At 47.1% G+C, this 27,439-nt stretch overlaps 1 protein-coding gene across 1 annotated transcript in view; it reads right to left on the minus strand.

Annotated features, from left to right (window-relative positions):
- The window catches only part of LOC140391910 (lysosomal proton-coupled steroid conjugate and bile acid symporter SLC46A3), a 58,207-nt gene that overhangs the window by 16,658 nt on the left and 14,110 nt on the right, over positions 1-27,439 (minus strand). Inside the window, exons 3-4 of the mRNA XM_072476952.1 lie at positions 23,810-24,677; positions 20,042-20,125 (exon numbers count right to left, since the gene is read on the minus strand). Of these exons, the coding sequence (XP_072333053.1) occupies positions 20,042-20,125; positions 23,810-24,677 (952 nt within the window). The remainder of the gene's footprint in view (positions 1-20,041; positions 20,126-23,809; positions 24,678-27,439) is intronic.

Genomic DNA, 27,439 nt, shown 5'->3' on the forward strand with positions numbered 1-27,439 from the left:
CCCCGCTGGGTCCGACACGCATAACAATAGGTCATCCGCGTATAACGAGACTCGGTGTTCTTCTCCCCCTCTAATCACCCCTCTCCATTTCCTGGAGTCTCTCAATGCCATGGCCAGAGGTTCAATTGCCAACGCGAACAACAATGGAGACAGCGGGCATCCCTGTCTTGTTCCCCTATATAGTCGGAAATACTCCGATCTATGTCGACCTGTAACTACGCTTGCCGTTGGAGCCCCATAAAGAAGTCTAACCCAGCTAATAAACCCGTTCCCAAACCCAAACCTCCTTAACACTTCCCATAAATACTCCCACTCCACCCTATCAAATGCCTTCTCTGCGTCCATTGCCGCCACTATCTCTGCCTCCCCCTCCACTGGGGGCATCATTATCACCCCTAATAGTCGTTGCACGTTAACATTCAGTTGTCTCCCTTTTACGAACCCTGTCTGGTCTTCGTGCACCACCCCCGGGACACAGTCCTCTATCCTCGATGCCAGCACCTTTGCCAACAATTTGGCGTCCACGTTCAATAATGAAATGGGTCTATAGGACCCGCACTGCAACGGATCTTTATCCCTCTTCAAAATTAACGATATCGTCGCCTCCGACATCGTCGGTGGTAGAGTCCCCCCTTTCCTGGCCTCATTGAACGTCCTCACCATCAACGGGGCCAACAAGTCCACATATTTTCTGTAATACTCCACCGGGAACCCGTCTGGTCCTGGGGCCTTCCCTGCTTCCCAGTCCCTTAATAACCTCGTCCACCCCAATCGGTGCCCCCAGGCCTACCACCCCCCGCTCCTCCACTTTCGGGAACCTCAATTGGTCCAGGAACTGCCGCATCCCCTCCTCTCCCTCTGGGGGTTGAGACCTATACAGTTCCTCATAGAAGGTCTTGAACACCTCATTTATCTTTCCTGCCCTTCGCACCGTGAGTCCCCTTTCATCTCTAATTCCTCCTATCTCCCTCGCTGCTGCCCTCTTTCGCAATTGATGAGCCAACAGGCGACTAGCCTTTTCCCCATATTCATACCTCCTCCCCTGTGCCTTCCTCCACAGTACCTCCGCCTTTCTGGTGGTCAGAAGGTCAAATTCCGCCTGGAGTCGTCTCCTCTCCCTGTACAATTCCTCCTCCGGGGTCTCTGCAAATTCCCTATCCACCCTTAAAATCTCCCCCAGTAATCTTTCCCTTTCCTTGGCCTCTGTTTTCCTTTTGTGGGCCCCAATGGAGATCAGCTCTCCTCTGACCACCGCTTTTAGTGCTTCCCATACCACTCCCACAGGGACCTCGCCGTCGTCATTGACCTCCAGGTATCTCTCAATACACCCCCGCACTCTTGCACACACTCCCTCATCCGCCATCAGTCCCACATCTAATCGCCAGAGTGTTCTCTGCTCCCTTTCCTCTCCTAATTCCAGGTCCACCCAATGTGGGGCATGATCCGAAACCGCTATGGCTGAGTACTCAGCTTCTTCCACCCTAGAGATCAACGACCTTCCCAAAACAAAAAAATCTATCCGGGAGTACACTTTATGGACATGGGAGAAGAAGGAAAACTCCCTAGCCCTAGGTCTAAGAAATCGCCATGGATCCACTCCCCCCATTTGGTCCATAAACCCCTTAAGTACCTTGGCCGCTGCCGGCCTTCTTCCGGTCCTTGAGCTGGATCTATCTAGCCCCGGGTCCAGCACCGTATTAAAGTCCCCTCCTAAAATCAAGTTTCCTACCTCCAGGTCCGGTATACGCCCCAGCATCCGTCTCATAAATCCCGCATCGTCCCAGTTTGGGGCATACACATTAACCAACACGACCTCTATTCCCTCCAGCCTGCCACTCACCATTACATATCTACCTCCGCTATCTGCTACGATGTTCTTTGCTTCAAATGCTCCCCGTTTCCCCACCAAAATGGCCGCCCCTCTATTCTTTGCGTCCAGTCCTGAGTGGAACACCTGTCCCACCCATCCTTTCCTTAGCCTAACTTGGTCCGCCACCTTTAGGTGCGTCTCTTGGAGCATAACCACGTCTGCCCTTAGTCCTTTCAAATGCGCGAGCACTCGGGCCCTTTTTAAAATCGGTCCGTTCAGGCCTCTCACGTTCCACGTGATCAGCCTCACTAGGGGGCTACCTGCCCCCCTCCCGTGTCGACTAGCCATTACCTTCTCTAGGCCAGTCCCATATCCCGCCTCCGCGCTCCCGCTCGCTCCCCCAGCGTCGCACACCATCCCCGCCCACCCACTCTTTAGCCATTTCCTTTTGAATTTCCGCAGCAGCAACCCAGTTGTCCCCCCCCCCCCCCCCCAGCCCTCCCTCCCCCCCTCCCCGCTAGATCTCTTTCTAGCATGATTGCTCCCCCCATATTACTTCCGTAAGTCAGCTGACTTCAACTGACCCCGGCTACTCCTGCTCACTCCTCGGCCCCCCCGTGTGGGGAACTCCAATCCGCCTTGTGCTTGTCTTCCCGCCTTATTCTTTCTGGCGCGGGAACATCCCTTTACCTGACCCGCCTCTTATGGCGCAGCTCCCTTTCCCCTCCCCTTCCCATTCTCCAACTATGTCCCGTCTTTCCCCCCTGACCGGCGCCCACATTTCCCCAATGTCTCCCCCCTTCCCAATTTACTTCTCAATTAACTTCAACCATAACATTAACAATAACATTTCCTGCAGCATCAGTCCCTCAGTTCCGATCCAATTTCTCTTCTTTGATGAAGGTCCAGGCTTCCTCCGCCGTCTCGAAATAATGGTGTCTCTCCTGATACGTGACCCATAGTCTTGTCGGCTGCAGCATCCCGAACTTCACCTTCCTTTTATGCAACACCTCTTTGGCTCGGTTGAAGCTCGCCCTCCTTCTCGCCACCTCCGCACTCCAATCCTGGTATACCCGTACCACTGCATTCTCCCATCTGCTACTCCGCACCTTTTTAGCCCATCTCAGGACCTCTTCTCTATCCTTAAGGCGGTAAAATCGCATGATTATCGCCCTGGGTGGTTCTCCCGCTTTTGGTCTTCTCGCCGGAATCCGATTTGCCCACTCCACCTCCAAGGGGCCCCAGCACCCATCAGTGAGCTCAGCATCGTACTTGCGTACGCTCCACAGTCCACTCCTTCCACACCCTCAGGGAGACCCAGTATCCGAAGGTTCTTCCTTCGCGCTCCATTTTCTAGGGCTTCGATCCTTTCAGTACACTTTTTATGAAGTGCCTCGTGTGTCTGTGTCTTAACCGCCAGGCCCAGGATCTCGTCCTCAATATCTGTCACCTTCTGCTCCACCACGCGGAGCTCTGTCTCCTGGGTCTTTAATGTCTCCTTGGGCCCCTCAATTGCCTGTAGCAACGGGGTCAGCACCTCCCTCTTCAGCAGCTCCACGCACCGTCTCACAATTTCATCCTGCTCAGGCCCCCATGTCGCCTGCGCTTTCTCCGCCGCCATCTTGTACTTCTCTCTTTCTGACCCTTTGGTCGACGATTCCTCGCGCTGCAGCCGCCGCCGCCGGTTTTTTCCTCCTTCGCTTGGGGGGGGACTCCCTTCTCACACACACCACACCGGGTTGCGTCGTCGAAAAATTCCCCGTTGGGGCTCTTAAAAGAGCCCGAAGGTCCGTTGGAGCTGGAACCACCGAAGCGTGCGGCTAGCTAGGCATCACCGCAACCGGAAGTCCCTTCAGTGGCCTTGATGAGGTCTTTTCACAGTTGTTCCCTCTGCTGCTAGAATTCACCTTTGATACAGGCCCTCAGGTCAGCTTGCAGCTTTAAGCTTGCCCTTCCCCCGCCTGCATGCTGGAAGAGGCCCTGTTTATCCTGCAGTTGCAGCCAAATCTTTTACTGTTTCTGCCGTGTCTGGCAACCCAGAGACTTACCCTTCCTGGGGGACACTGTCGGGGGAATATTGCAGTCTTCTTCCCACACCGGGAAATGTCAAACAAATGCCGTGGGGGCCCTGTAAAAGAGCCCAAAAGTCCGTTCCAAGCAGGAGCTGCTGAATATGCGACCTAGCTCTGCATAGCCGCACCCGGAAGTCGTGCCCAAACTTCTAATATGCAGCCCCAACAATCGAAATTGAATGTTGGAGTGAAATTATCTTTTTTATTTCATATTTAAACATTCTTTCACAGGATATGGACGTCACTGGCAAGGCCAGCATTTGTTGCCCTCCGCTGAACTGACCTTGCTACGTCATTTCACAGGGCAGTTAAGAGCCAACTGCATTGTTGTGGATCTGGAGTCACTTGTAGGCCAGACCAGGCAAGGGTGGCAGATAACCAGAAATGTTTTTATGACAATCAATGATAGTTTTATGATCGCCATTACGGAGATTAGCTTTATATTCCATTTATTAACTGAACTGGAGTTCCACCAGCAGCCCTATCCTAGAGAATTAACTTGGGTCTTTGGATTATTAATCCAGCGACATTACCACTAACCACCAGCTGCCCAGAAAAGCCTATCATCATAAGTCAAATATTAATCCATTAAAAATCTAGGTATAGATGTTGAATAATGTTGCTGCACATTTTGTGTCACGTGAAAAAGGACACACTGATGGCATAGTTGAACGGAACAATAATAATCTTTATTAGTGTCACAATTAGGCTTACATTAACACTGGAATGAAGTTACTGTGAAAATCCCCTAGTAGCTACATTCCGGCGCCTGTTCGGGGACACGGAGGGATAATTCAGAATGTCTAAATTACCTAACAGCATGTCTTTTGGGACTTGTGTGAGGAAACCTGAACACCTGGAGGAAACCCACGCAGACACAGCGGCACTCCCATCCCCACCCAAAAAACACTCCAGCAGCCCAGTGGTTATAGCCACCCTCCAGTCCTGGAACCAACCACGGCAGCAATTTGGCCTGACCAAAATGTCGGACAAAGCTCCCATCTGCAACAACCATAGGTTCACACCAGCACTGACTGACGTCACCTTTAAAAGGTGGGGGCAGGACAGAGGGACACCGACAGTCAGTGACCTACACACGGACAGCAGGATCGCAACAATGGACGAACTGACAGAGAAATTCCAGCTCGCCAGGGGGAGCGAGCAACTCAAAAACTTCCTACGAAAGGAGAAAAGGACGTACCCACAACCGCCACGACAGACATTACTGGGGGAGTTACTGGATGCAAGCATCCTAGATAAAGGGAACTGTAGCTACATGTATGACCGACTGGTAGAAAGGGCCAACACCATACTGGACCAAACAAGAAAGAAATGGGAGGAAGAGCTGGGGATTGAAATAGGGTGGGGACTCTGAAGAGAAGCACTGCATAGGGTCAACTCCACCTCCACGTGCGCAAGGCTCAGCCTGACGCAACTAAAAGTGGTACATAGGGCCCACTTTACAAGAACTCGTATGAGTAGGTTCTTCCCGGAGGTGGAGGATAGATGTGAACGGTGCCAAGGAGATCCGGCCAACCACACCCACATGGTCTGGTCTTGCCCCAGCTTTGCGGCGTACTGGACAGCCTTCTTCGAGGCAATGTCCAAAGTGGTGGGGATGAGGGTGGAGCCATGCCCAAAAGTGGCGGTCTTCGGGGTATCAGACAAGCCAGATCTATCCCTGGGAGGAGGGCGGACGCTCTTGCCTTTGCCTCCCTGATCGCCCGCCGTAGAATTCTGTTCGGCTGGCAGTCAGCAGCACCACCCAAAGCTGCAGACTGGCTGTCCGACCTCTCAATCTCTCCAAATGGAGAAAATCAAATTCGCCATCTGAGGGTCAGACGACGGCTTCAACAGAACGTGGGAGCCATTCACCCAATTGTTCCGGGACCCGTTTGTGGCCGACGAACAAGCAGAAGAATAGCCAGGTAGCCAAGAATCAGGGGAAAGTAGCCGGGCGAAAACCATCCGGGAGAAACAAGCGACAAAACCAACACCAGATCCATTCGCGTATGGCTCTCTGTAATTGTTTCCCCGGAGCCCAAATGTATATGTACCCCCCCCAGTTTCCCCCTCTCACACAAACAGATGCCTACTGACGTGCTAAAAACAATATTGCCAATTGTACAGAGCTGCTGTTGTTGAAATAGCACATAATACCCTACCAGTTATTTTATTCTAACTTTTTTGTTGTTGTTTGTTTTGTTTTTTGTGCGTGTTCCCTTCTCCTCTATGTATATATTTATATTCTATTTTGTGTACATAACGGTATACTTTGTTCAAAAACCCAATAAAAACATTTATATAAAAAAAGAGATTAGATGAACGGGTATAGAACAGATTCTACACTGTGGAAAGGCTAGGGTTAATTGTTTCAGTGGAATTTTGTTCCATGTCTTATGTTACACACTCTGACTCGAATAAAATAGTGCATTGCACAGTGAAAAAAAAAATGCATGCCAGATTGCATCACCATCTGACCTGGCAGGACTCCCGCCTACACTTTCCCCATCAGTCTCATTCAGGACAAAGTCGAGCACATCCGGCGCGAGCAGGCACAGCTGAAAACCCCAAATCCCTTTGAGGAGAGACCCCTTGAGCTAGCCGGCGACAAGCAGGACTACTTCTGTACAGAGGGTGAGATGGAGTCAAGGTTCAAAAGTGAGAGCCCTCAACACATACAGCCATGCTGCAAGCCTCATGTGAGTTAACCTTCTCCCTTTGTCCCAGAGGATCTATCCCTCCAGCCACTGCTCTCCCTCAAAAATGGCTGAGATCTGCGAGCTGTAACTATCATGGACACTGCCCAGGAAATGGGCACACGCCTGCATAATGCACATCGTGTGGTTTCAGACAATCTGGACATTGAGGAAGTGGTATCCCTTGTGGTTCACAAATAGTGCCTCATGCCGTCATGGGGAGCACAACGCCACATGGGGTGCAGTCAATGACACCCTGCACCTGGAGCATGCCTGCTGTGCGGGAATCGTCCATGGCCCTGGCTCGTCTGGTCCTGGTCCAAATTGATCCACATGTGGGCCCTTGCAAATAGCGCATCTGTGACCTTCCTTATGCACTTGTGCACAGCAGACTGGGAGATACCACACAGGCAAACCGTGCAGGCCAGAAATGGGCCGCTGGCATAGACGTTCAGAGTGGCAGTGACTTTCAGGGTCACAGGCAATGGGTGACCTCGCAGGCCATGTGGTGCCAACTGTTGCATCACCTGGCACAGATTCTCCACCCGGCACAGACGCAGTCTCCTCCGGCACTGGATCTCTGACATCTGGGAGGTAGAAAGGTCTAAGGCCGTGGTCAGTAGCATCTCTTCCTAGGCTCCACCAGTTATGGCCCTTCTCCTGGAAGATCAACGGGCCCTGCCTGCCCCTCCTCTGCAGGGCGTTGTGCAGCGGCATGTTGATGTCGCTGCTGCTGCTCGCAAGCATTCAAAAGAATTGCCAGTGTGATTGGCTCCATGATCCTCCCGAATCAAACACAGAAAGTAAGAGAATGTCAAAGTGAGTGGTCAGTCCTGACTATGCCCTGATCTTCAGCCGTCTCAGGATCTGGGACATCCACCCAAGCACATCATGCCATGTGAGCACCTTTCCAATGAGCCTCACTCCCTCCCCTGTCACACAATAGCCACTTCCCCCCCATTTGTTCATCTCAACTCCACCTGAACGAAGTGCTTCGATCCTTGAGAGCCTCAGCGGTCGACGTGACTCCCCCAAGGATGAGGAGTGAGGGCAGTTAAATGCACTCAAGTGCCCCTTGATCTAACCTCAGGAGGGAAACAAGATGCTGCCACCCGCCATCTCCTGAATAGGGTGACTGCTGAGCGCCTTCACCATAGCGCCTTGCATTGGCCGCCACATCTGTGTTACCTCTCTCTTATGGAGACGCGAGTATGAGCTTTGAAGTTCAATGTTTAGGGGCAATGTTTCCAACTATTTTGGGTGAACATAAATAACCAAGTAAACTAAATCGAATAGTTTGAGGGATAAATTAAAGGGACAGTCTCTTAAAGGGATACTGCCCTAAACAAAAAGCGAATCACAAATGAAACTTTAAACATCAAGCTAAAATGTGATTAATGGGGTCAATAAGGCACCCCAGGCCCTGCGGTGCCCAATGGGCTCAGGAGCGTGGAGCTCAAATTCAAACAAAGCAGAAAGAAAAGGTTTCTTTAAAAACTGAAAAGGGAGTGCAGTCTAAAGCTTTCAGGTTTTAATAATTGAATTTGAACTACACGAGCTGTCACGGTGGAATTAGAACCCATGTCCCCAGAGCAATTACCAGCCCAATGACATTACCATTACAGGGTTAATAATTGGATGTCAATCAATAACACACATGCATGGGAATGCTGACTAAATTGACATCAATGAAAGGTAAGGGAGCTGATTAAGCAACTGGCTTCCCCTTGTGGCAGGCACGGCACACCTGATGCATGTGAAGTCTGCAATTTGTTTCTACTTCATCCTTAGCTAGCACCCTCATTCTCCCAGCTCTCATGGGCTGTGGATTAAATCAGCCTTCCAACTTGAACCGCCAACCACCTATACTCAATCCTTGACAGCCTGGCTTCCATAACCAGTGGCCTTCCAGACAGCCCATGCTCTCAGGCTTCAATGTGCAGCCGGAGTGTGGGGGGTTCATTCTGACTGCACCCATCCTCCCCTCTGTCTGAGGGTCTTCAGCCCTAATGAGGCTGTGAACCTCCCTTTGTCAGAGTTCCCATTTTGTCCAGGCAGCCTGGTATCTCACGGGACCCCCATCCAGGGACTTCACAGTCACCCCCTGTGCTGACCCTGTCAACTATCTGTTGACACCCACTTTCTAGCTGCTACTGTGGAAGGGCAATCCTTCAGCGATGATATCGCTACAAGCCCAGTAAGGACAGAGGAAGTGCTGCCTGGACACCAGCTGTCAAACCTAAAGGCTCACAGCCATGAAGGGCCACAAAGGCCTGTCAGCGGCCCCCACCCCCAGAGATGCGGAGACCAAACACCACCCCCCCCCCCGCCCCATGTTGCACATATCTGCGTTGCCCACATCCTTTCAGTTGCCCCCTCTGAAACTGGAACGCTCGAGGGTGGTCATGACCTGAGTGCTCAACTCGGACATCCCCTTTGGAGGAGAGGTTGGCAGGTTATTGTTTTTGTACAGCTGTTGTAAACCACACCAGCAAGACGTCACGCCGATGACTATTCAGTGAGGGGAAAGATCTTGCAGCGGGAGTGCTTACTAATGATATGCTGATGTATTTAAATGAGGTTCCAGATCTTTTGAAATTCCTATTCCGTCACCAGCAAGGGGTCTGGAAATTCGGAAAACGTGTTCTCACCAGCGAGAATCATATTTCCCGATTCTCACAGTATTTTATGCCCGTGTAGTGTTCTCACCGATGGCTAACTTGGACTGAAACTCGCCCTCATGGTTTTGAAATCTTTTTAAAAAATAAATTTGGAGTATCCAATTAATTGTTTTCCAATTAAGGGGCAATTTAGCATGGCCAATCCACCTACCCGGCACATCTTTGGGTTGTGGGGATGAAACCCATGCAAACACGGGGAGAATGTGCAAACTCCACACAGTGACCCAGAGCCGGTATCGAACCTGGGACCTCGGCGGCGTGAGACAGCAGTGCTAACCACTGCGCCACCATGCTGCCCCCATAGTTTTGAAATCTAAAGATAAGACTTCAGGTTTTATCATTGAGATCAAGGTTCCAACTTCCTCTCATCAAAGCATGTTACTCTGATCGCATTTGCTCTGGAAAAAAAAAACAACTTAAAACGCCTCTGCTCCTAATTTCTTTATTTTAACTTTACGCCTGCCACCAGCCCCGGCGGAAAAGCTGCTGAGCTGGGTGCTTGATGTGGGCCTTTCCTGCTGCCAAATTAAATGCTGGTGTCAGCAGGATAAGCAGCATAAGGCCTTTATTAATTGTCCACTTATTGGCCACAATTGGAGGATGGGTGGGGAGCTGGGTCATGTGGGTAGGGAGAAGGCAGAATACTGCTGGTTTAATGTGCCCCACCTTCAAATTCACCAGCAGGGAGGAAGTAAATCTAGCCCCAAGTTTGTTCATGCAATATCATTTTCTGGCATTGCTGAACTGGATAAGGAGTTACTCAGTGTACCAGAAGCACCAATGATGTTTTTTTCACTCTTTGGCAATTGATTAAATGAGTTACTTTATAAATAAACATGGCTTGTGCTGACTTGTATATGGCTGCATGCATTACAGAATGGAACACTCCCAGAGTTGTGTAATAGATTATCAACAAAGATTTCTGTGCTCAACATCACAAATGAAATTTGAATCCAGTACCTTCTGACTCAGAGGCATGGTTGCTACCAACTGAACTATGACTGACAGCTTTACTGTGGTTTTAACAGTCTTGCTCATCTTCTCTGTTGGCAGAAGGCAGATCAGTGTTGCTCTCTTCTTGTGGCACCCATTGGCTTTTGTCTTCTGGGGACTCCATGCAATGTGAAGTTGGACAGTATACAACATCAATTGGGCGGCACGATAGCACAGTGGTTAGCACTGTTGCTTCATAGCACCCAGAGTCCCAGGTTCGATTCCCGGCTTGTGTTTGTGTGGAGTCTGCATGTTCTCCCTGTGTCTGTGTGGGTTTCCTCCGGGTGTCCGGTTTCCTCCCACAAGTCCCGAAAGACGTGCTGTTGGGTAATTTGGACATTGAATTCTCCCTCCGTGTTCCCGAACAGGCGCCGGACTAGGGGCATTTCACGGTAATTTCATTGATGAAAGCCTACTTGTGACAATAAAGATTATTATTAAATTCCTAATGGTAAGAGACTAAGAGCTATGGAAGTACAAAGGGAATTGGATTTACATATAAGCGGTGTGATCAAAAATGCGAATGAAATGCCCCCTTCTCTTCAGATGGTGTGGAATACAAAAATGTGGAAATGACCACAAACAGGTAAGTATGCTCTATGCCAATTAAAGCCACAATCATAAGCTTGGAAAGGGTACAAAACGTGAGCAGATAGGTCACAAAGGCCTGGATTTTGCAGTCATCAGAGAAATAATGGCATTTGTTGCAGACCTTGAAGAAAGCTGCCCACAAAGATCTGATCTCTGCAATTCCCCTTTCCCAATGGCTGCCGGAATCTGGCGCCAAGTCAAGGATATAATAATAATCGCTTATTGTCACAAGACAGCTTCAAAGAAGTTACTGTGAAAAGCCCCTAGTCGCCACATTCCAACACCTGTACGGGGAGGCCGGTACGGAAATTGAACCCGCGCTGCTGGGCTTGTTCTGCATTACAAGCCAGCTATTTAGCCCACTGTGCTAATTGTGCTAATGTGCTTGTGGATATTCACAAGCGTCCAGCAACACGGATGTCATCAGTCAGGGTAAGCAGCCAATTACAATGAATTATTCACACTAACAGCAAGCCAGGAAGTAAAAGCCACTGAATTCCTTCACTTTTAATTTTCAAATGTTACAGAAAGTGAAATAAATAACTGGGTCGTGCACATGGGATTAAGTAGAATCTAAAATTCCATAAATAAGCTTCAAGAAATAAAAGTGTGGAATTATTTAACATATGGGAGAATGAGATATTCAATTTACATAAAATTTCTCTTTCAGGGTCAGAGGCTGTTTAATAGTAATTATGAACTTAGTACATCGTTAAAAACCCAATTTCACCTGAATCAATTTTTAAAATTTTTTCTTGGGTTCTTATAACAGACAGAGCTTTAGGAGTTGAAATTGCCACTGAGTGAGGAGTTTTCAAGGGGAAGTGGTTGGGGGTTTCTGGGAGGGGGGGGAAAGTGACAGTGACTAGGGCCGCGGCTGGGTCTCGGCCTGGGGGGATGGTCATGGCGGGTAGGAAGGGCAGGACGGTAAGAGATTCCCAGTCAGAGTGGTGAGGTGGGGGGGGGGGGGGGGGGGGTGAAGAGGGCACAAGTTTTCTTGAATGGCTTGAAAGCAGATGTGGTGCTGCTACAGGAGACCCATCTAAGAGTAAAGGACCAGATGAGGCTGAGGAAGGGCTGGGTGAGCCAGGTGTTCCATTCAGGCTTCGACAGCAGGGCCCAGCGGTGGTGATATTGGTGGGTAAACGGGTGAGGTTCCATATGGAGAAGGTGGTGACGGATCGGGGAGCAGATACGCGATAGTGACGGGTGCGTTGGAAGGGATGCTGGTGATACTGGTTAGTGTATATCCCCCAGGCTGGAATGACGCGGGGTTTGTGAGGAAAATGCTAGCAGCCACACCGGATTTGGATACTCACCGGTTGTATTGGGAGGGAGGGGGACTGGAATATGGTGATGGGGCCATGGAGGTTTTTACTTCCGTGGGACAGGAAGTATTCATTCTTTGCGCCAGTGCATTAGGTGTACTCAAGGATCGACTTTTTCGTGGTGGGGTAAAGAAGACAGAGTATTAGGCAATCGTGATTATCGGACCATGCTCCGCACTGGGTGGACGTGGTCTTGGAGAAGGGTCCAGCCCAGAGGCCGGTGTGGAGGCTAGATGTGGGTTTGATGACAGACCTAAACCTTTGCACTAAAATGGGGAAGGTGATTGAGGAATGTTTGGAGTTTAACTGGAATGGGGAATTCTCGCTGTCAATGGTCTGAGAGGCATTGAAGGCAGTAGTGAGGGATGAGGTAGTTTCATTTAAGGCAAAGGTGTATAGGGAGGAATGAGGCGGCTGATAGAGAAGTTTTGGAGGTAGGCGGCAGATATGCAGAGGACCTGGAACCGGGACTTTTGGTAAGGAGGAGTTGTAGCGAAGTTTGATCTTCTATCCATGGGGAGGGCGGTCCGGCAGCTCAGTCGAGTGAGGTGGGTCTATGAGTCATGGTGAGAAGGCCAGTCGATTGCTGGTGGACCAGCTCCGTCAGCAGGCAGCAGCGAGGAAGTTCATGTGGATTAGGGATGGGACGGGTGGGTATGGGGTGCCACCGGAGCCGGTGAATAAGGTGTTATAGATTCATAGAATTTACAGTGCAGAAGGAGGCCATTCGGCCCATCGAGTCTGCACCGGCCCTTGGAAAGAGAACACTGCTTAAGCCCCCGCCTCCACCCTATCCCCGTAACCCGACCTAACCTTTTCGGACACCAAGGGGCAATTTAGCATGGCCAATTCATCTAATCAGGACATCCGTTGCTGTGGAAGGAGACCGGAGCACCCAGAGAAAACCCACGCAGACACGGGAAAAAAGTGCAAACCCCACACAGTCAGTCACCCGAGGCCAGAATTGAACCCAGTCTCTGGAGCCGTGAGGCAGCAGTGCCACCCCTAGTGTTTGATGACATGTTTGAGAGACTTGTATAAGTCGGAGCTGCCGGAGGTGAGTCAGAGATGAGGGAATTTCTGGAGTGACTGGAGTGTTCAGAGGTGGGGAGGAGGAGAGGGCGGGAATGGAGTAACCAATAGAGGTGAGGAAGTGCAGGCGGCGATAGAGAAATGCAATCAGGCAGGGCTGGATGGGTTCCTGGTGGAATTTTATTAAAATTTCAAGGCTAAGTTGGCACTGCTGATGGTAAAAATGCTTGAGGATGCAATGGTTAGGGGAGTATTTTCAGAGATGATGGGGCAGGCATCCATCTCACTATTACGTAAAAAGGAAATGGATCCGTGGAGTGTGGGTTATATAGGTCCATTTCTCTACTGAACGTGGATGCTACGATACTGGCGAAGGTGTTGGTGGTGAAGTTGGAGGAGTGCCTTCCGTGGGAGGAGGATCAGATGAGGTTCATCAAGGGCAGGCAGCTGTCGCCAAATGTGGTCCAGCTGCTGAATGTGGTGCTTTCTCCGGTGGAGGGAAGGGAGCTGGAGGTGGAGGTGGCATTAGATGCGGAGAAGGCGTTTGACAAGAGTGGAGTGGAGTTATTTGTTTGCGGTGCTGGAGAAGTTTGGGATTGGGCCTAAGTTTGGGTGAAGTTGTTATACAAGGAACCAACAGTATGTGTGCGGACGAACAATATGAATTTGGGGTACTTTCCACTATTTCAGGGATGACCCAGTTCCTCCCCCCTTCTGTTCACGCTGGCAATCGAGCCCTTGGCTATTGCGCTGAGGGGTTTGGATTTATGGAAGGGCTAAAGAGGGGAGAGGCGTGGTGGAGCATAGGGTGTCTCCGTACTTAGACGCTCTGCGGTACATCTCGGATCCGAGCTCGTCGGTGAGAGATTATAATAGGATTGCTGAGGAAATTTGGGGCATTTACGGGATACAAGTTGAATTTAGGGAAAAGTGAATATTTTGTGGCATCTTCTCCAGGAGTGGGAGTGGGAGGGATGTCATTCCGGGTAGCGACAACTCTTAGATATTTGGGAGTGCAGGTGGCGCAAGACTGGGCACGATTTCGTAAGCCAAACCTGGGGTGGGTGAAGGAGGACTTGGTACGATGGGATAGTCCCCTCTTGTCGCTGACATGCTGGGTACAGGCAGTAAAGATGAACATTCTGCCAAGGTCTCTGTTTCTGTTTCCAGTGTCTGCCGGTCTTTTTGAAAAAGTCAATCTTTAGGGGGAGTGGACAGACTGATCTTGTCGTTTGTGTGGGCAGGGAAAGTGGCCAGGATAAGGAAAGCGGTGCTACAAAGGGGCTGGCAGTTGGGGGAGTGGGGGGGGGGGGGGGGGTGGTTGATCCTTCCGAATTTGTTATAGAACATTTCAGCGCAGTACAGGCCCTTCAGCCCTCGATGTTGCGCCGACCTGTGAAACCACTCTAAAGCCCATTTACACTATTCCCTTATCGTCCATATGTCTATCCAATGACCATTTGAATACCCTTAGCGTTGGCGAGTCCACTACTGTTGCAGGCAGGGCATTCCATGCCCCTACTACTCTCTGAGTAAAGAACCTACCTCTGACGTCTGTCTTATATCTATCTCCCCTCAATTTAAAAGCTATGCCCCCTCGTGCTAGACATCACCATCCGAGGAAAAAGGCTCTCACTGTCCACCCTAGCCAATCCTCTGATCATCTTGTATGCCTCAATTAAGTCACCTCTTAACCTTCTCTCTAACGAAAACAGCCTCAAGTCCCTCAGCCTTTCCTCAAAAGATCTTCCCTCCATACCAGGCAACATTCTGGTAAATCTCCTCTGCACCCTTTCCAATGCTTCCACATCCTTCCTATAATGCGGCGACCAGAATTGCACGCAATGCTCCAAATGCGGCCGCACCAGTTTTGTACAGCTGCAACATGACCTCATGGCTCCGAAACTCAATCCCTCTACCAATAAAAGCTAACACACCATACGCCTTCTTAACAACCCTCTCAACCCGAGTGGCAACTTTCAGGGATCTATGTACATTGACACCGAGATCTCTCTGCTTGTCCACACTGCCAAGAATCTTACCATTAGCCCAGTACTCTGTCTTCCTGTTATTCCTTCCAAAATGAATCACCTCACACTTTTCTGCATTAAACTCCATTTGCCACCTCTCAGCCCAGCGCTGCAGCTTATCTATGTCCCTCTGTAACTTGTAACATCTTCCGCACTGTCCACAACTCCACCGACTTTAGTGTCATCTGCAAATTTACTCACCCATCCTTCTACGCCCTCCTCCAGGTCATTTATAAAAATGACAAACAGCAGTAGCCCCAAAACAGATCCTTGTGGTACACCACTAGTAACTGGACTCCAGTCTGAACACTTCCCATCAACCACCACCCTTTGTCTTGTTCCAGCTAGCCAATTTCTGATTCAAACTGCTAAATCTCCCTGAATCCCATGCTTCCGTATTTTCTGCAGTAGCCTACCGTGGGGAACCTTATCAAACGCTTTACTGAAATCCATATACACCACATCAACTGCTTTACCCTCATCCACCTGTTTGGTCACCTTCTCAAAGAACTCAATAAGGTTTGTGAGGCACAACCTACCCTTCACAAAACCGTGTTGACTATGTCTAATCAAATTATTCCTTTCCAGATGATTATACACCCTATCTCTTATAAACCTTTCCAAAATTTTGCCCACAACAGAAGTAAGGCTCACTGGTCTATAGTTACCGGGGTTGTCTCTACTCCCCTTCTTGAACAAGGGGACAACATTTGCTAACCTCCAGTCTTCTGGCACTATTCCTGTTGACAAAGATGACTTAAAGATCAAAGCCAAAGGCTCAGCAATCTCCTCCCTAGCTTCCCAAAGAATTCTAGGACAAATCCCATCCGGCCCAGGGGACTTATCTATTTTCACCCTTTCCAGAATTGTTAACACCTCCTCCTTATGAACCTCAAGCCCTTCTAGTCTAGTAGCCTGAATCTCAGTATTCTCCTCGACAACATTGTCTTTTTCCTGTGTGAATACTGACGAAAAATAATCATTTAGCACCTTTCCTATCTCCTCGGACTCCAAGCACAACTTCCCACTACTGTCCTTGACTGGCCCGACTCTTACCCGAGTCATTCGTTTATTCCTGACATATCTATAGAAAGCTTTAGGGTTATCCTTGATACTACCTGCCAAAGACTTCTCATGTCCCCTCCTGGCTCTTCTTAGCTCTCTCTTTAGGTCTTTCCTAGCTAACTTGTAACTCTCGAGCACCCTTACTGAACCTTCATGTCTCATCTTTACATAAGCCTCCTTCTTCCTCTTGACAAGTGTTTCGACTGCCTTAGTAAACCACAGTTCCCTTGCTCGACCACTTCCTCCCTGCCTGACAGGCACATACTTATCAAGGGCACGCAGTAGCTGTTCCTTGAACAAGCTCCACATTTCCATTGTGCCCATCCCCTGCAGTTTTCCTCTCCATCCGATGCATCCTAAGTCTTGCCTCATCGCATCATAATTGCCTTTCCCCCAGATATAACTCTTGCCCTGCGGTATATACCTATCCCTTTCCATCACTAAAGTAAACGTAATCGAATTGTGGTCACTATCACCAAAGTGCTCACCTACCTCCAAATCTAACACCTGTCCTGGTTCATTACCCAGTACCAAATCCAATACGGCCTCGCCTCTCGTTGGCCTATCTACATACTGTGTCAGGAAACCCTCCTGCACACATTGGAAAACAGATCCATCTAAAGTACTCGAACTAAAGCATTTCCAGTCAATATTTGGAAAGTTAAAGTCCCCCATAACAACTACCCTGTTGCTTTCGCTCCTATCCAGAATCATCTTTGCAATCCTTTCCTCTACATCTCTGGAACTTTTCGGAGGCCTATAGAAAACCCCTAACAGGGTGACCTCTCCTTTCCTGTTTCTAACCTCAGCCCATACTACCTCAATTGACGAGTCCTCATCAAACGTCCTTTCTGCCACCGTAATACTGTCCTTGACTAACAATGTCACCCCTCCCCCTCTTTTACCACCTTCCCGGAGCTTACTGAAATATCTAAACCCCGGCACCTGCAACAACCATTCCTGTCCCTGTTCTATCCATGTCTCCGAAATGGCCACAACATCGAAGTCCCAGGTACCAACCCATGCTGCAAGTTCACCCACCTTATTCCGGATGCTCCTGGCATTGAAGAAGACACACTTTAAACCACCTTCCTGCCTGCACACTTCTGCAACTTTCAAACCTTACTCATGACCTCACTACTCTCAACCTCCTGTATACTGGAGCTACAATTCAGGTTCCCAAGCCCCTGCTGAACTAGTTTAAACCCTCCCGAAGAGCATGAGCAAATTTCCCCCCCAGGCTATTGGTACCCCTCTGGTCCAGGTGTAGACCACCCCGTTTGTAGAGGTCCCACCGACCCCAGAATGAGCCCCAGTTATCCAGAAACATGAAACCCTCCCTCCTGCACCATCCCTGTAGCCACGTGTTCAACTCCTCTCTTTCCCTATTCCTCGTCTCGCTATCACGTGGCACGGGTAACAACCCAGAGATAATAACTCTGTTTGTCCTAGATCTAAGTTTCCACCCTAGCTCCCTGAATTCCTGCCTTACATCCCTATCCCTTTTCCAACCTATGTCGTTGGTACCTATGTGGACCACGACTTGGGGCTGCTCCCCCTCCCCCTTAAGGATCCCGAAAACACGATCCGAGACATCACGCACCCTGGCACCTGGGAGGCAACACACCAACCGCGAGTCTCTCTCGTTCCCACAGAATCGCCTATCTATCCCCCTAACTATGGAGTCTCCAATGACTAATGCTCTACTCCTCTTCCCCCCTTCCCTTCTCAGCAACAGGGACAGACACTGTGCCGGAGACCTGCACCCCATGGCTTACCCCTGATAAGTCCCCCCCCCCCCAAACAGTATCCAAAGCGGTATACTTGTTACTAAGGGGAATGACCACAGGGAATCCCTGTACTGACTGCTTCCTCCCAGCCCCTCTCACTGTCACCCATCTATCTTTATTCTTCGGAGTAACTACATCCCTGAAGCTTCTATCTATGACCACCTCTGCCTCCCGAATGATCCAAAGTTCATCCAGTTCCAGCTCCAGTTCCCTAACGCGGTTTCTGAGGAGCTGGAGATGGGTGCACTTCCCACAGATGTAATCAGCAGGGACACTGTCAGCGTCCCTCACCTCAAACATTCTGCAGGAGGAACATTGCACTACCTTCCCTGCCATCCCCCTAGATAAAAAAAGAAAAAGAAAGAGCTTACCTGTTATTCACTCCCCTTCTCAGCAAGCACTCACTCAGCAACCTCTGCGCCCTGCACGATAACACCGGAGGGAAAATAAAAGAAAAACTACTTACCAGTGACCAGCCAATCCCTTACCTGCAGGCTGTGGCGTCACGGTTCAACTTCTTCCTGACCTCGAGCCTTCCTCTTGATCTTTACAGCGGTTGTTTTTTTTGGTTAGAGGAGGGGGTAGGGAGGGAAACACTGACTAAGTGTTTCGGGTTTAAGTGTCACTTGACAACAGCTCCTCCACAAACTACCTTCAAATTAGGGTGACCACAACGGAGGTATGCAAATTTCCCTTGCAACACCAATCAGCAGCTCCGCTCTACTGCCCTCTGTACTATACTATTACTTGGCGGCGAATGCGGAGATGGTGCAGGGCTGGAGTAGACAAATGGAGGCTTTTTGGGTGTTGATGGAGGCGGGTTCTTGTAAAGGGTCGGGGTTGCGGGTGCTGGCAACCCAGGGAGGTACTTGGGTAGACCTGTGGTGGTAACCATGCTGAAGATTTGGATGTCATTCTGACAGCATTAAGTTGAGGGCAGGTTCAAGGGTGATGCCGATAAGAGGAAACCATGGGTTTGAGCCAGGGAGGATGGGTGCGAGGTTCCGGGGATGGAAGAGAGGGGTGAAGGAGATAAAGGATTTGTTTGTGGAGGGGCAGTTTTCAAGCTTGGAAGAGTTGGGGGTGAAGTTTGGGCTCCAACATGAGAAGGTTGGGGTTGATTCAGTTAAAAGTGGTGCACAAGATGCACTTAACTGCACTAGTTTTTTGAGGGGGTGGAGGATAGCTGCGAGCGGTGTGGGAGGGGCCCAGCCAATCACATCCTGCCCGAAGTTAGAGAGATTATGGGGGTTGTTTTTCAGCACCATGTCTGAAGTTCTACACATGGATTTGGAGCTGGGTACCCTGGAGGCCATATTCGGGGTGTCAGACCTGCTGGAGTTGCAGATGGGTGCGGGGCAGATGTTTTAGCCTTCGCCTCGTTGATCGCTCGGGGGATTTGGAGAAGGTGAGATTTGCTCTGAGGGGGACAGATGAGGGGTTCTACCAGAGATGGGGTTTGTTTATCTTCCACTTTGGGATCTGGTTGCTGTCAAGGAGTGGGCGGGGTATGTTTATTTGTTGTAAAAATGTTGAAAATTTGAATAAAGAGTGGAAATTGCCTCTGTTCAATGATTTCCCACTGGATGCAGTATGTGGTGGTGGTGGGGGGGCGGGGGGGGGGGGGGGGGGGGGGGCTCAATAGCACACCCAGTGGACAAGAGTAAAATCACTGACAGCAGCTTCTGGATTTCCATGTTTAATTGCACATCTGCGGACTCCACAAGTTGCTGTCAGTTTCAGAGAAGTATTGGGACATTGACAGTTTTGATGTAATTACTACCACAACACGGACGTCACTGGCCAGGTCAGCATTTATCAGGAAGGGCTGTCAAGGATTTTGACTCAGCAACAGTGAAGGAACGGCGACATAGGTACAAATATCAACTATAATCTGGGGAGAAAAGTATCCTCAAACACCTGATGCAAAAAATATTTTAAATAATTGACCTTGATCTTTAGATGAGACTAACTTCGACATCATTGATCGTAGGACAGGAAATGGCATGACAGCAAGAAGGGAAACGAGTCTCACTGTAAAAAAAAAAAAGAGTAAATTGATCGGTCAAACGTACTCTAAAGAACAAAAGCCAGAATGCATTCATTGTGGGATTTCAAACGCCACAATCTTACTTATTTTCAATTGTACATACCTGTTGTGACATCTTACACAAAAACGTGAGGCTATTCTGGGCTTGACTATTTCAATGTACACCCCGACAGCCTCTCACATTCTAACTTCTGTAAATTATGGTCATCATCTCTGCTGCCTGTGGTCTAACTTGAACCCGAGTCCCACTCACCCACTATTGCTGTGCTCACTGACCTGCAGTCGCTCCTGGTTAAGCAATACCTTGGTGGGAATTTTCCAGATATTCACACCAGTGGGATCTTCCAGGCAATCTCTGTGAAACACGTGACGAGTTGCGTGGAAAATCCCACCCCTTGTTTTTAAAAATACTCATCCTTATTTTCAAACCACACTGTGGCCTCATCAGCCTTATCTCTATGATCCCCTCCAGCCCAACAACCCCAAGACATCTGCATTTCTTCAATCCTGGCCACTTGCAAATCCCAGATCTTAATCGCCCCGCAATTGTCAGCCATGCCTTCAATTGCCAAGGCTCTAAGCTTCCATGGCTCTCTTCCTGTCTTTTCTCTTTTATGATACCCATTAAAACCTAATGCTTTAAATCTTGTTTTCGGTGTTCTGCCTTAATTCCTCTTTATATGACTTACCCCTCCATTAAGGACACGTGATACAAATTTCCACGTAACTTTGCACTTTTCACATGCTCAGGTTTCCCAACAAAATGGGACCTGCACATTTTGTTTGATAATACTCTTGTGAAGCATCCTGTCACGCTTTATTATGTTTAAGGTGCTATTTAAATACAAGCTGTTATTGTAGTTAATATTGTCCTAGGTGGGACATGCTGACTAAACTTAAAAGCAAATTATACACAGGTTTGCAGAAATTACACAACTGATTTCACTGAAACTACATATATCATCAAAATTCTTCACTCCGGCCACTATGCTCATGATAGATTGTAATGTTCAGTCCCTTTAAATTATATTTTTCTAATGCTTTCCATTTCCAACTTTCTTCCCGCTCCTAGCGGTGTACTAAGGCAAACTTTTTGTCTGTTTCCATAGCTAGTAATTCCCAGAATTACTAGTCTGTCAACATGGGCTTCTAGGCACCATGCCACATCAAGAGTGGCTGACCAGGAGACTCTCCCACTCTTACTACCAGCCAGTGGCATGTTTGGAAGGATTTGCTGATTGACAGACACAACCTGTTTGATCGCGTTATGGACACACCTTCCTTGGTCATCAGGTCCTGGAGTCGGACTCAAACCCCGGGCTTCTGTGCTGCAAACTGCAGCACAAGACCTCGTTTAAATGCATTACATGTGCTTAACTGTAAATTTAACTTGCTTGTCTTTCTTAGCCTTCATGGACTGTCTTACATCTTGTCTGGTGTATTCCACTCTTTCTGCCCTCTACACCCCTGTTTCTATTTCTGGTTCAGGCAGCATTCAGGCATATCTGTTCAGGTTGGGAGCGATGACGATGAATAAAATTATTGACAATGAAATACATTGGTCCCATCTGAACCCCACTGATTCAAAAGCGAGCCGGATAAATGAGTTAAAGGGAAAAGGGGTGCAAACATCAGAGAGCACGAAAAGCCAAACGCAAAAGAATGATAAGAAGGGCAGGCAGACAAGGAAAGGTGAAAAGCAAAAAAGTATCATCGGGACAATCTACAGATCTCGAAGCATCTTTGGAGAGAGAAACAGAGTTAACGCTTCAAGATGATAATTTTTCATCAGAGCTGGAAAAAGAACTTTTAAAGAGACGTGACAAGTTTACAACAAGTACAGTAACTATATGGGCAGCATGGCAGCACAGTGGTTAGCACTGCTGCCTCCCAGCGCCGAGGCCCCAGGTTCGATCTGGGTCACTATCCGTGTGGAGTTTACACATTCTCCCCATGTTTGCGTGGGGTTCGCCCCCACAACCTAAAGATATGCAGACTAGGTGGATTGGTCACGCTAAATTGGAAAAAAATTAATTGGGTACTCTAAATCTTTTTTAAAAAATAAACTATAGTCCCAGGTGACCATAAACTGCTTTCCCCTTTGAGGGGGAGAGCTGACTGGCAGTGATTTTACCTAAGGATCACCATGCCTCAGGCGAAGGGAAAGGTTGAGAAAGTGGGCTTAGTGACTAAATCTCAGCCAATATGGCCAGTATGGTGAACCCCCACCCTGTTGGACTTGCTCTGCATCACAAACCAGCTGTCCAGCCAACTGAACTAAACCGTAACGTAAATGTATATGTTGCCACGGTCCCAGACCATATGTTGCTCTCGCTTTGAGAGCTGACTGCTGGTGATTTAACCTGAGGGTCACCACACCTCAGACGAGGGTCAAGGTTGAAAAGCAAGCATAAAGGTGCCTATGCTGAAAACACCAACCCACAACAAAACTTGGTAGCTACATGTGTGGCACTCGTAGCAGAGCCTGCTTCTTAAGGATTAACCTCTTCCACTATCAGCACAGGTGCAGAATATGAAGACACGCTATCTGAAATGGATTGTTTGCTGTGTGTCCGTCATCTTCATAGTTGGAAGGGTGTCAGAACAGAGGCACAGAAAGGAGGAAGGGGAGGATAGGACAAAAGGGAAGAGAATAGAGCAGAAGACGGGAGAGATTAAAAGAGAGGAAAAAAAAAGAGATGATTGGGAATGGCAAAAGGGGTGATAATAGAACAAGAAATCAAATACATATGTAGAGATAGTGGAAATGAATCATTACCAACATCTGCCATCCATAAACAAAACCAGAAACAGAAAACAAAATGGGGACAGAGGTTATGATCTGAAATTGCTGAACTCAATCTTGAATCCAGAAAGCTGGAAAATGCACAATTGAAAGTTGAGATGCTGTCCCTTGAATTTAGGTTGAATAGCACCTCATATTGCTCAATGTAAGCATAAGGAATAGCATCTCATCCTACAATAGACCAATGAAGCTCACTGCTGCATTGAGTGAGTGGGGTTCAATTTCAATCTACAATAAATCTTAATTTATTTTGCATATTATGTACTAAATTCTGCATATCTTTGTTAATGCTTGAACTAAAGCTATTTTCTCTAAGCCTATTTCCCAGGCCTTTTGTCAAATCCTTTACTTTTTTACCTTTTTAAAAATACTTGTCCAATTTGTTATGAAATAATGTTGTTAGTCTGTGTATCAATAGCCAAAGACTTTTCAAAATTCAGCGCTCTAATAAGCCTCTTGCTGAAACAAATAATCTAACATTCCCCTTTGTTCTCTTGGGGTTATCGCAATTCCTGCTCTCCAAGTCATTTAACAAATGTTCAAGTTGTGACATATAGCATTTCCAAAATCATGAATGATATGGATACCATAATGATGGAGTATTTACTTATTTAACATTCAATTTGCAATGAATAACTCCAGAGGGTTGCACTAACATTTCTAACATCATAGTTTTGCTTAAAATCCAGACTATTACTCTTTAAACAAAGAATTACATAATAATGGAAGCTATGATAGAACTGGGACTATTTTAATGAAATTCAAAACACTGCCCTCTATGTCTAGTCCCCAAGCTAAGAATTTAAGTAACTAAATTAAGTCCAGTCAGATTTCATTTTATGAACGTTAAAGTTTAACATACCCAAAAACATTCGCAGAGTAGTAGTCGCAAAGATAGCCATGATCATTCCTCCAACAAAGGACCACATACCAATAAGAACTATACAAGGGTCTTGAAGGTAGCGGGAAAATAGAGTCACTCCCAGAAAACTTGTCAGAAATGTAATTAATCCAGCAGCAGAGCCATAGCCAATAAGGATTTCATTCCAACAAAGAGGTGTATTTAATTCATAAAGAGTAAAAAGTCCTGCAGCACCAAATTCAACAAGAGTGAAGGTTGAAAAAGCAAACAGCAACATACCAATCTGGACACGTTTTCTAAAACTAGAAGTAGTACAAAGAATTAAAATTCCAGAGAGTATGTCTCTGAATTTGTCACAGCCTGACACCTGGTCGTGTTCATCTCTTGACACCTGGATGCTTTCTTCAAGAAAAAATATGATATATACAATATTGGTAAAATTAATCAATGAAGTGCTCAAGAACAGCCAATTAAAGCCTACTGTTCTTAACAAGTATCCAGATGATAGCACCCCAATGCCACCGATTACGCCAACAATCATGTCCAGCAATGCCATGCGCATATTTTTCTGCTTGCTAGAGCTTATGTCTGCTACATATGCAAAAGCACCCCCAAATAAAGCTGTGAAGCCACCAAAACATGCGCCAAGTGTCACAGGTATGAAAATAACATAAATGGGCCAAGAGAAATAGGTCACTGCTAAAATCCCCAGGCTAGCAAGCATAGCTCCTACAGTAGGAAGGAGGAGAGATAGTCTGCGTCCATAGTGATCGCTGTATGTGCCCAATATGAAGGTAACAATTAGACCAGGAACGGACTGAAGCAAAGCCATGTACATAAAGAAGTGAGATGATATTCCCTGGACCACCTAAAAAGATAAACAAAAACAAAAAAATCACAACTTGAGCCTTTTATAAAAACATTTTTCAGATATTTCAATAAAATTAAGCAACGATCTTCATTCACAATTTATGGTACAAATTTGTGAGCTGAATATAAATATTTATATAAAACATAGCTTTCATAATTGATACACAACTTCAGTAATTGTTAAAATAACTCGATTTATTAATGATATTAGGGAGAAAACTATCACATCACCACAATAAACATCATGCAGATATCAGTCTTTCTTTGAAGCTTCATCAACTTATAGTTTATAATGTATTTAAAGTAAGAAGGTATTTGTTTAGTCTTTCATGGTATCTGGGTGTCGCTGGCTAGCCAGCATATAAATGCAGTTTATTTCCTTATATAATAAAGATTAAATCTGTTCCATGTGTTTGCTTTAGCTTCAGTTTAATTTTACTTCTGCAGAAGCTTATAATATATATAATTTAAAACGTATGGCTGATCAGTGTTATCTGTTGATCAGTCAGGGTGTCAGGACATTATAGTGGCAATCCATTCTATTTCTAGTGAGCATATCATCAATAAAAGGGCATATTATTCACAGAGGAGCTTTCTAAACTAAAGATAAATTTGTGCATCAGGTCATGTTTTGATTAGTAGACCAGATATCAGAGGCTTGGACTGATAAATAACAAGTAATGTTCGCGCCACGTGTGCCAGTAATGATCAGCTCCAACAAGAGATATGAAACACCTCCTCTTGACATTCTATAGCAGGACTGTCATTAATGGTGTCACCACCAACATCCAATGGAATGGTCATCCTCGTTCTGTCAAGATAATGCTATAGAGACATGCAATGCTGCATTGAGAACAGTTATCCAACACTAAAAACAGTTGAGTCAATCATACTTTATTGTTGCTGAAAAGAGAGACATATTGCCAAAGTTTTTGGTCTTGCACTCATCAGGAGAACAGTTTTGAGGCAACCACATTGCTGAGAATCTGGAATTATAAATAGGCCAAACCAGGTGACCATGGCAGATCCCCTTCCTTAAAACGAGGCCTCAATTTTAAAATTCTTATTCTGTTTGTAAATTCATCCATGGCCTCAACCCATCCTATCTCTGCAATCCCCTCCAGTACTATTATTCTCCGAAACAAATACACAGATCTTAAAGTTGTCAGGGAAAGTTGATGAGGTAGATTAAAAAAAAGATAACTTATGTTGCCTTTATAAATAGGGGAATAGATATAAAAGCAAAGAGTTCATGCTGGGACTATATAAATTACTGGCTAAACCTCTGCAGAGATGCTGTGGAAACTTCTGGGCTCCACACTTCAGGAAAGATGTAAAGAGGAGGCTTACGAGCACATTACTAGAGATAAGATGATAAAAAAATAAGAGCAGGAGAGGACCGCAGATCCCCTTGAGCCTGCGCTGACATTTAACATGATTGTGGCTGACCTCTACTTTCCTCTATGCTCACCCATATCTCTTGATTGCAAGAAACCCCAAAAAATCTGTCTATCTCAGTCTTAAATGCAGACATGAGGACATACGAAATGTGGGAGAATGAGGGGTTTAGGTATGAGAAGGGGCTGGCAAAGTTAGGAATATCTTACCTGGAACAGAAAAGGTTAAGACGTGGCCCAATATAGGTTTACAAGATGAGGGGTTTCTATCGAGTAAATAGGGGGAACAAATTCCCTCTGGTAAGTGGGTCAACAACAGAAGGGCATGGATTCAAAATCATTGTGAAAAGCTCCTGAGCGAAAATTCACATTTTTTTTTCACTCAGAGCTGTCAGGATCTGAAACATTCTACTTGAAAAAAGTGGTGGAAACTAATCTCAGAAATAATTTTAAAGGGGGTTGGACAAGCGCTTTGAGGGCGAGGAACTTGCACAATTATTAACAAAATGTCACTCGGGGGGTTAAGCAACATTGCATCTTCAAAGACCCAGCATTGACCAAATGGCTATATGATCAGAGTTCTGCCTGTTTTGACCTCTCACGCATTTTCTTTGCTCCACCACTGACAGCCGCATGTCAGATGCCGAAGCCCAAAGCTCTGGGTTTTCCTCCCTAAATCTTTCTCTTTTTCTTTCAGACAACTCTTAAAGGTTAACTCTGACTAAGATTTTGGTTACCTGTACTAAAAGCTCCCTGGTAAAACAGCAGTTCACCTGTACTTCTTTTTAATTTAGTACACTGTAATTGCTGCAGTTGAATCCACAGGTTCGACCTGGGGCTTCCGGTTGCTCTCCATCCCACTCCCACTCTGTCCTCGGCCTCCTGCACTGTTCCAATGAAAGTTTGAGATACAGCACTTCACCTTTGGGATTAGGCACAATTTTGGATCTTAATCACTGCCAATGTTCCTTTTAAAGTTTTGTTTTCATGCACAGCCAGTTTTTTTTCCAATGCATGGTACCGTTAAATTTTCCTGTACATGTGCTATTAACACTTTACACATTGCCACATGGTCACATACACGGTTTAGCAGGAACATTTGGGAAGCAAGTCCTGGTAATGACTTGGCTGACAGTAAATCACTCCTGCCTATTCCCACCTTTGCAGAACTTTGGTTCGTTCCTCCCCTCCTTCCCCTGCACCTCTACCTGCTCAAACCCGGTTATATCTATAGCATTTCGTAATTCTGATGAACAATCACAGACCTGTAACATTAACTCAGTTCCTTGATGTGTTGGGTGTTCTGGATCACATACAGGTCACCAACACTTGAAGTAGTGCAACACTATTTTATTAAAAGGTT

This window comes from Scyliorhinus torazame, chromosome 15, assembly GCF_047496885.1.
Source record: "Scyliorhinus torazame isolate Kashiwa2021f chromosome 15, sScyTor2.1, whole genome shotgun sequence".
Lineage (NCBI taxonomy): Eukaryota > Metazoa > Chordata > Chondrichthyes > Carcharhiniformes > Scyliorhinidae > Scyliorhinus > Scyliorhinus torazame.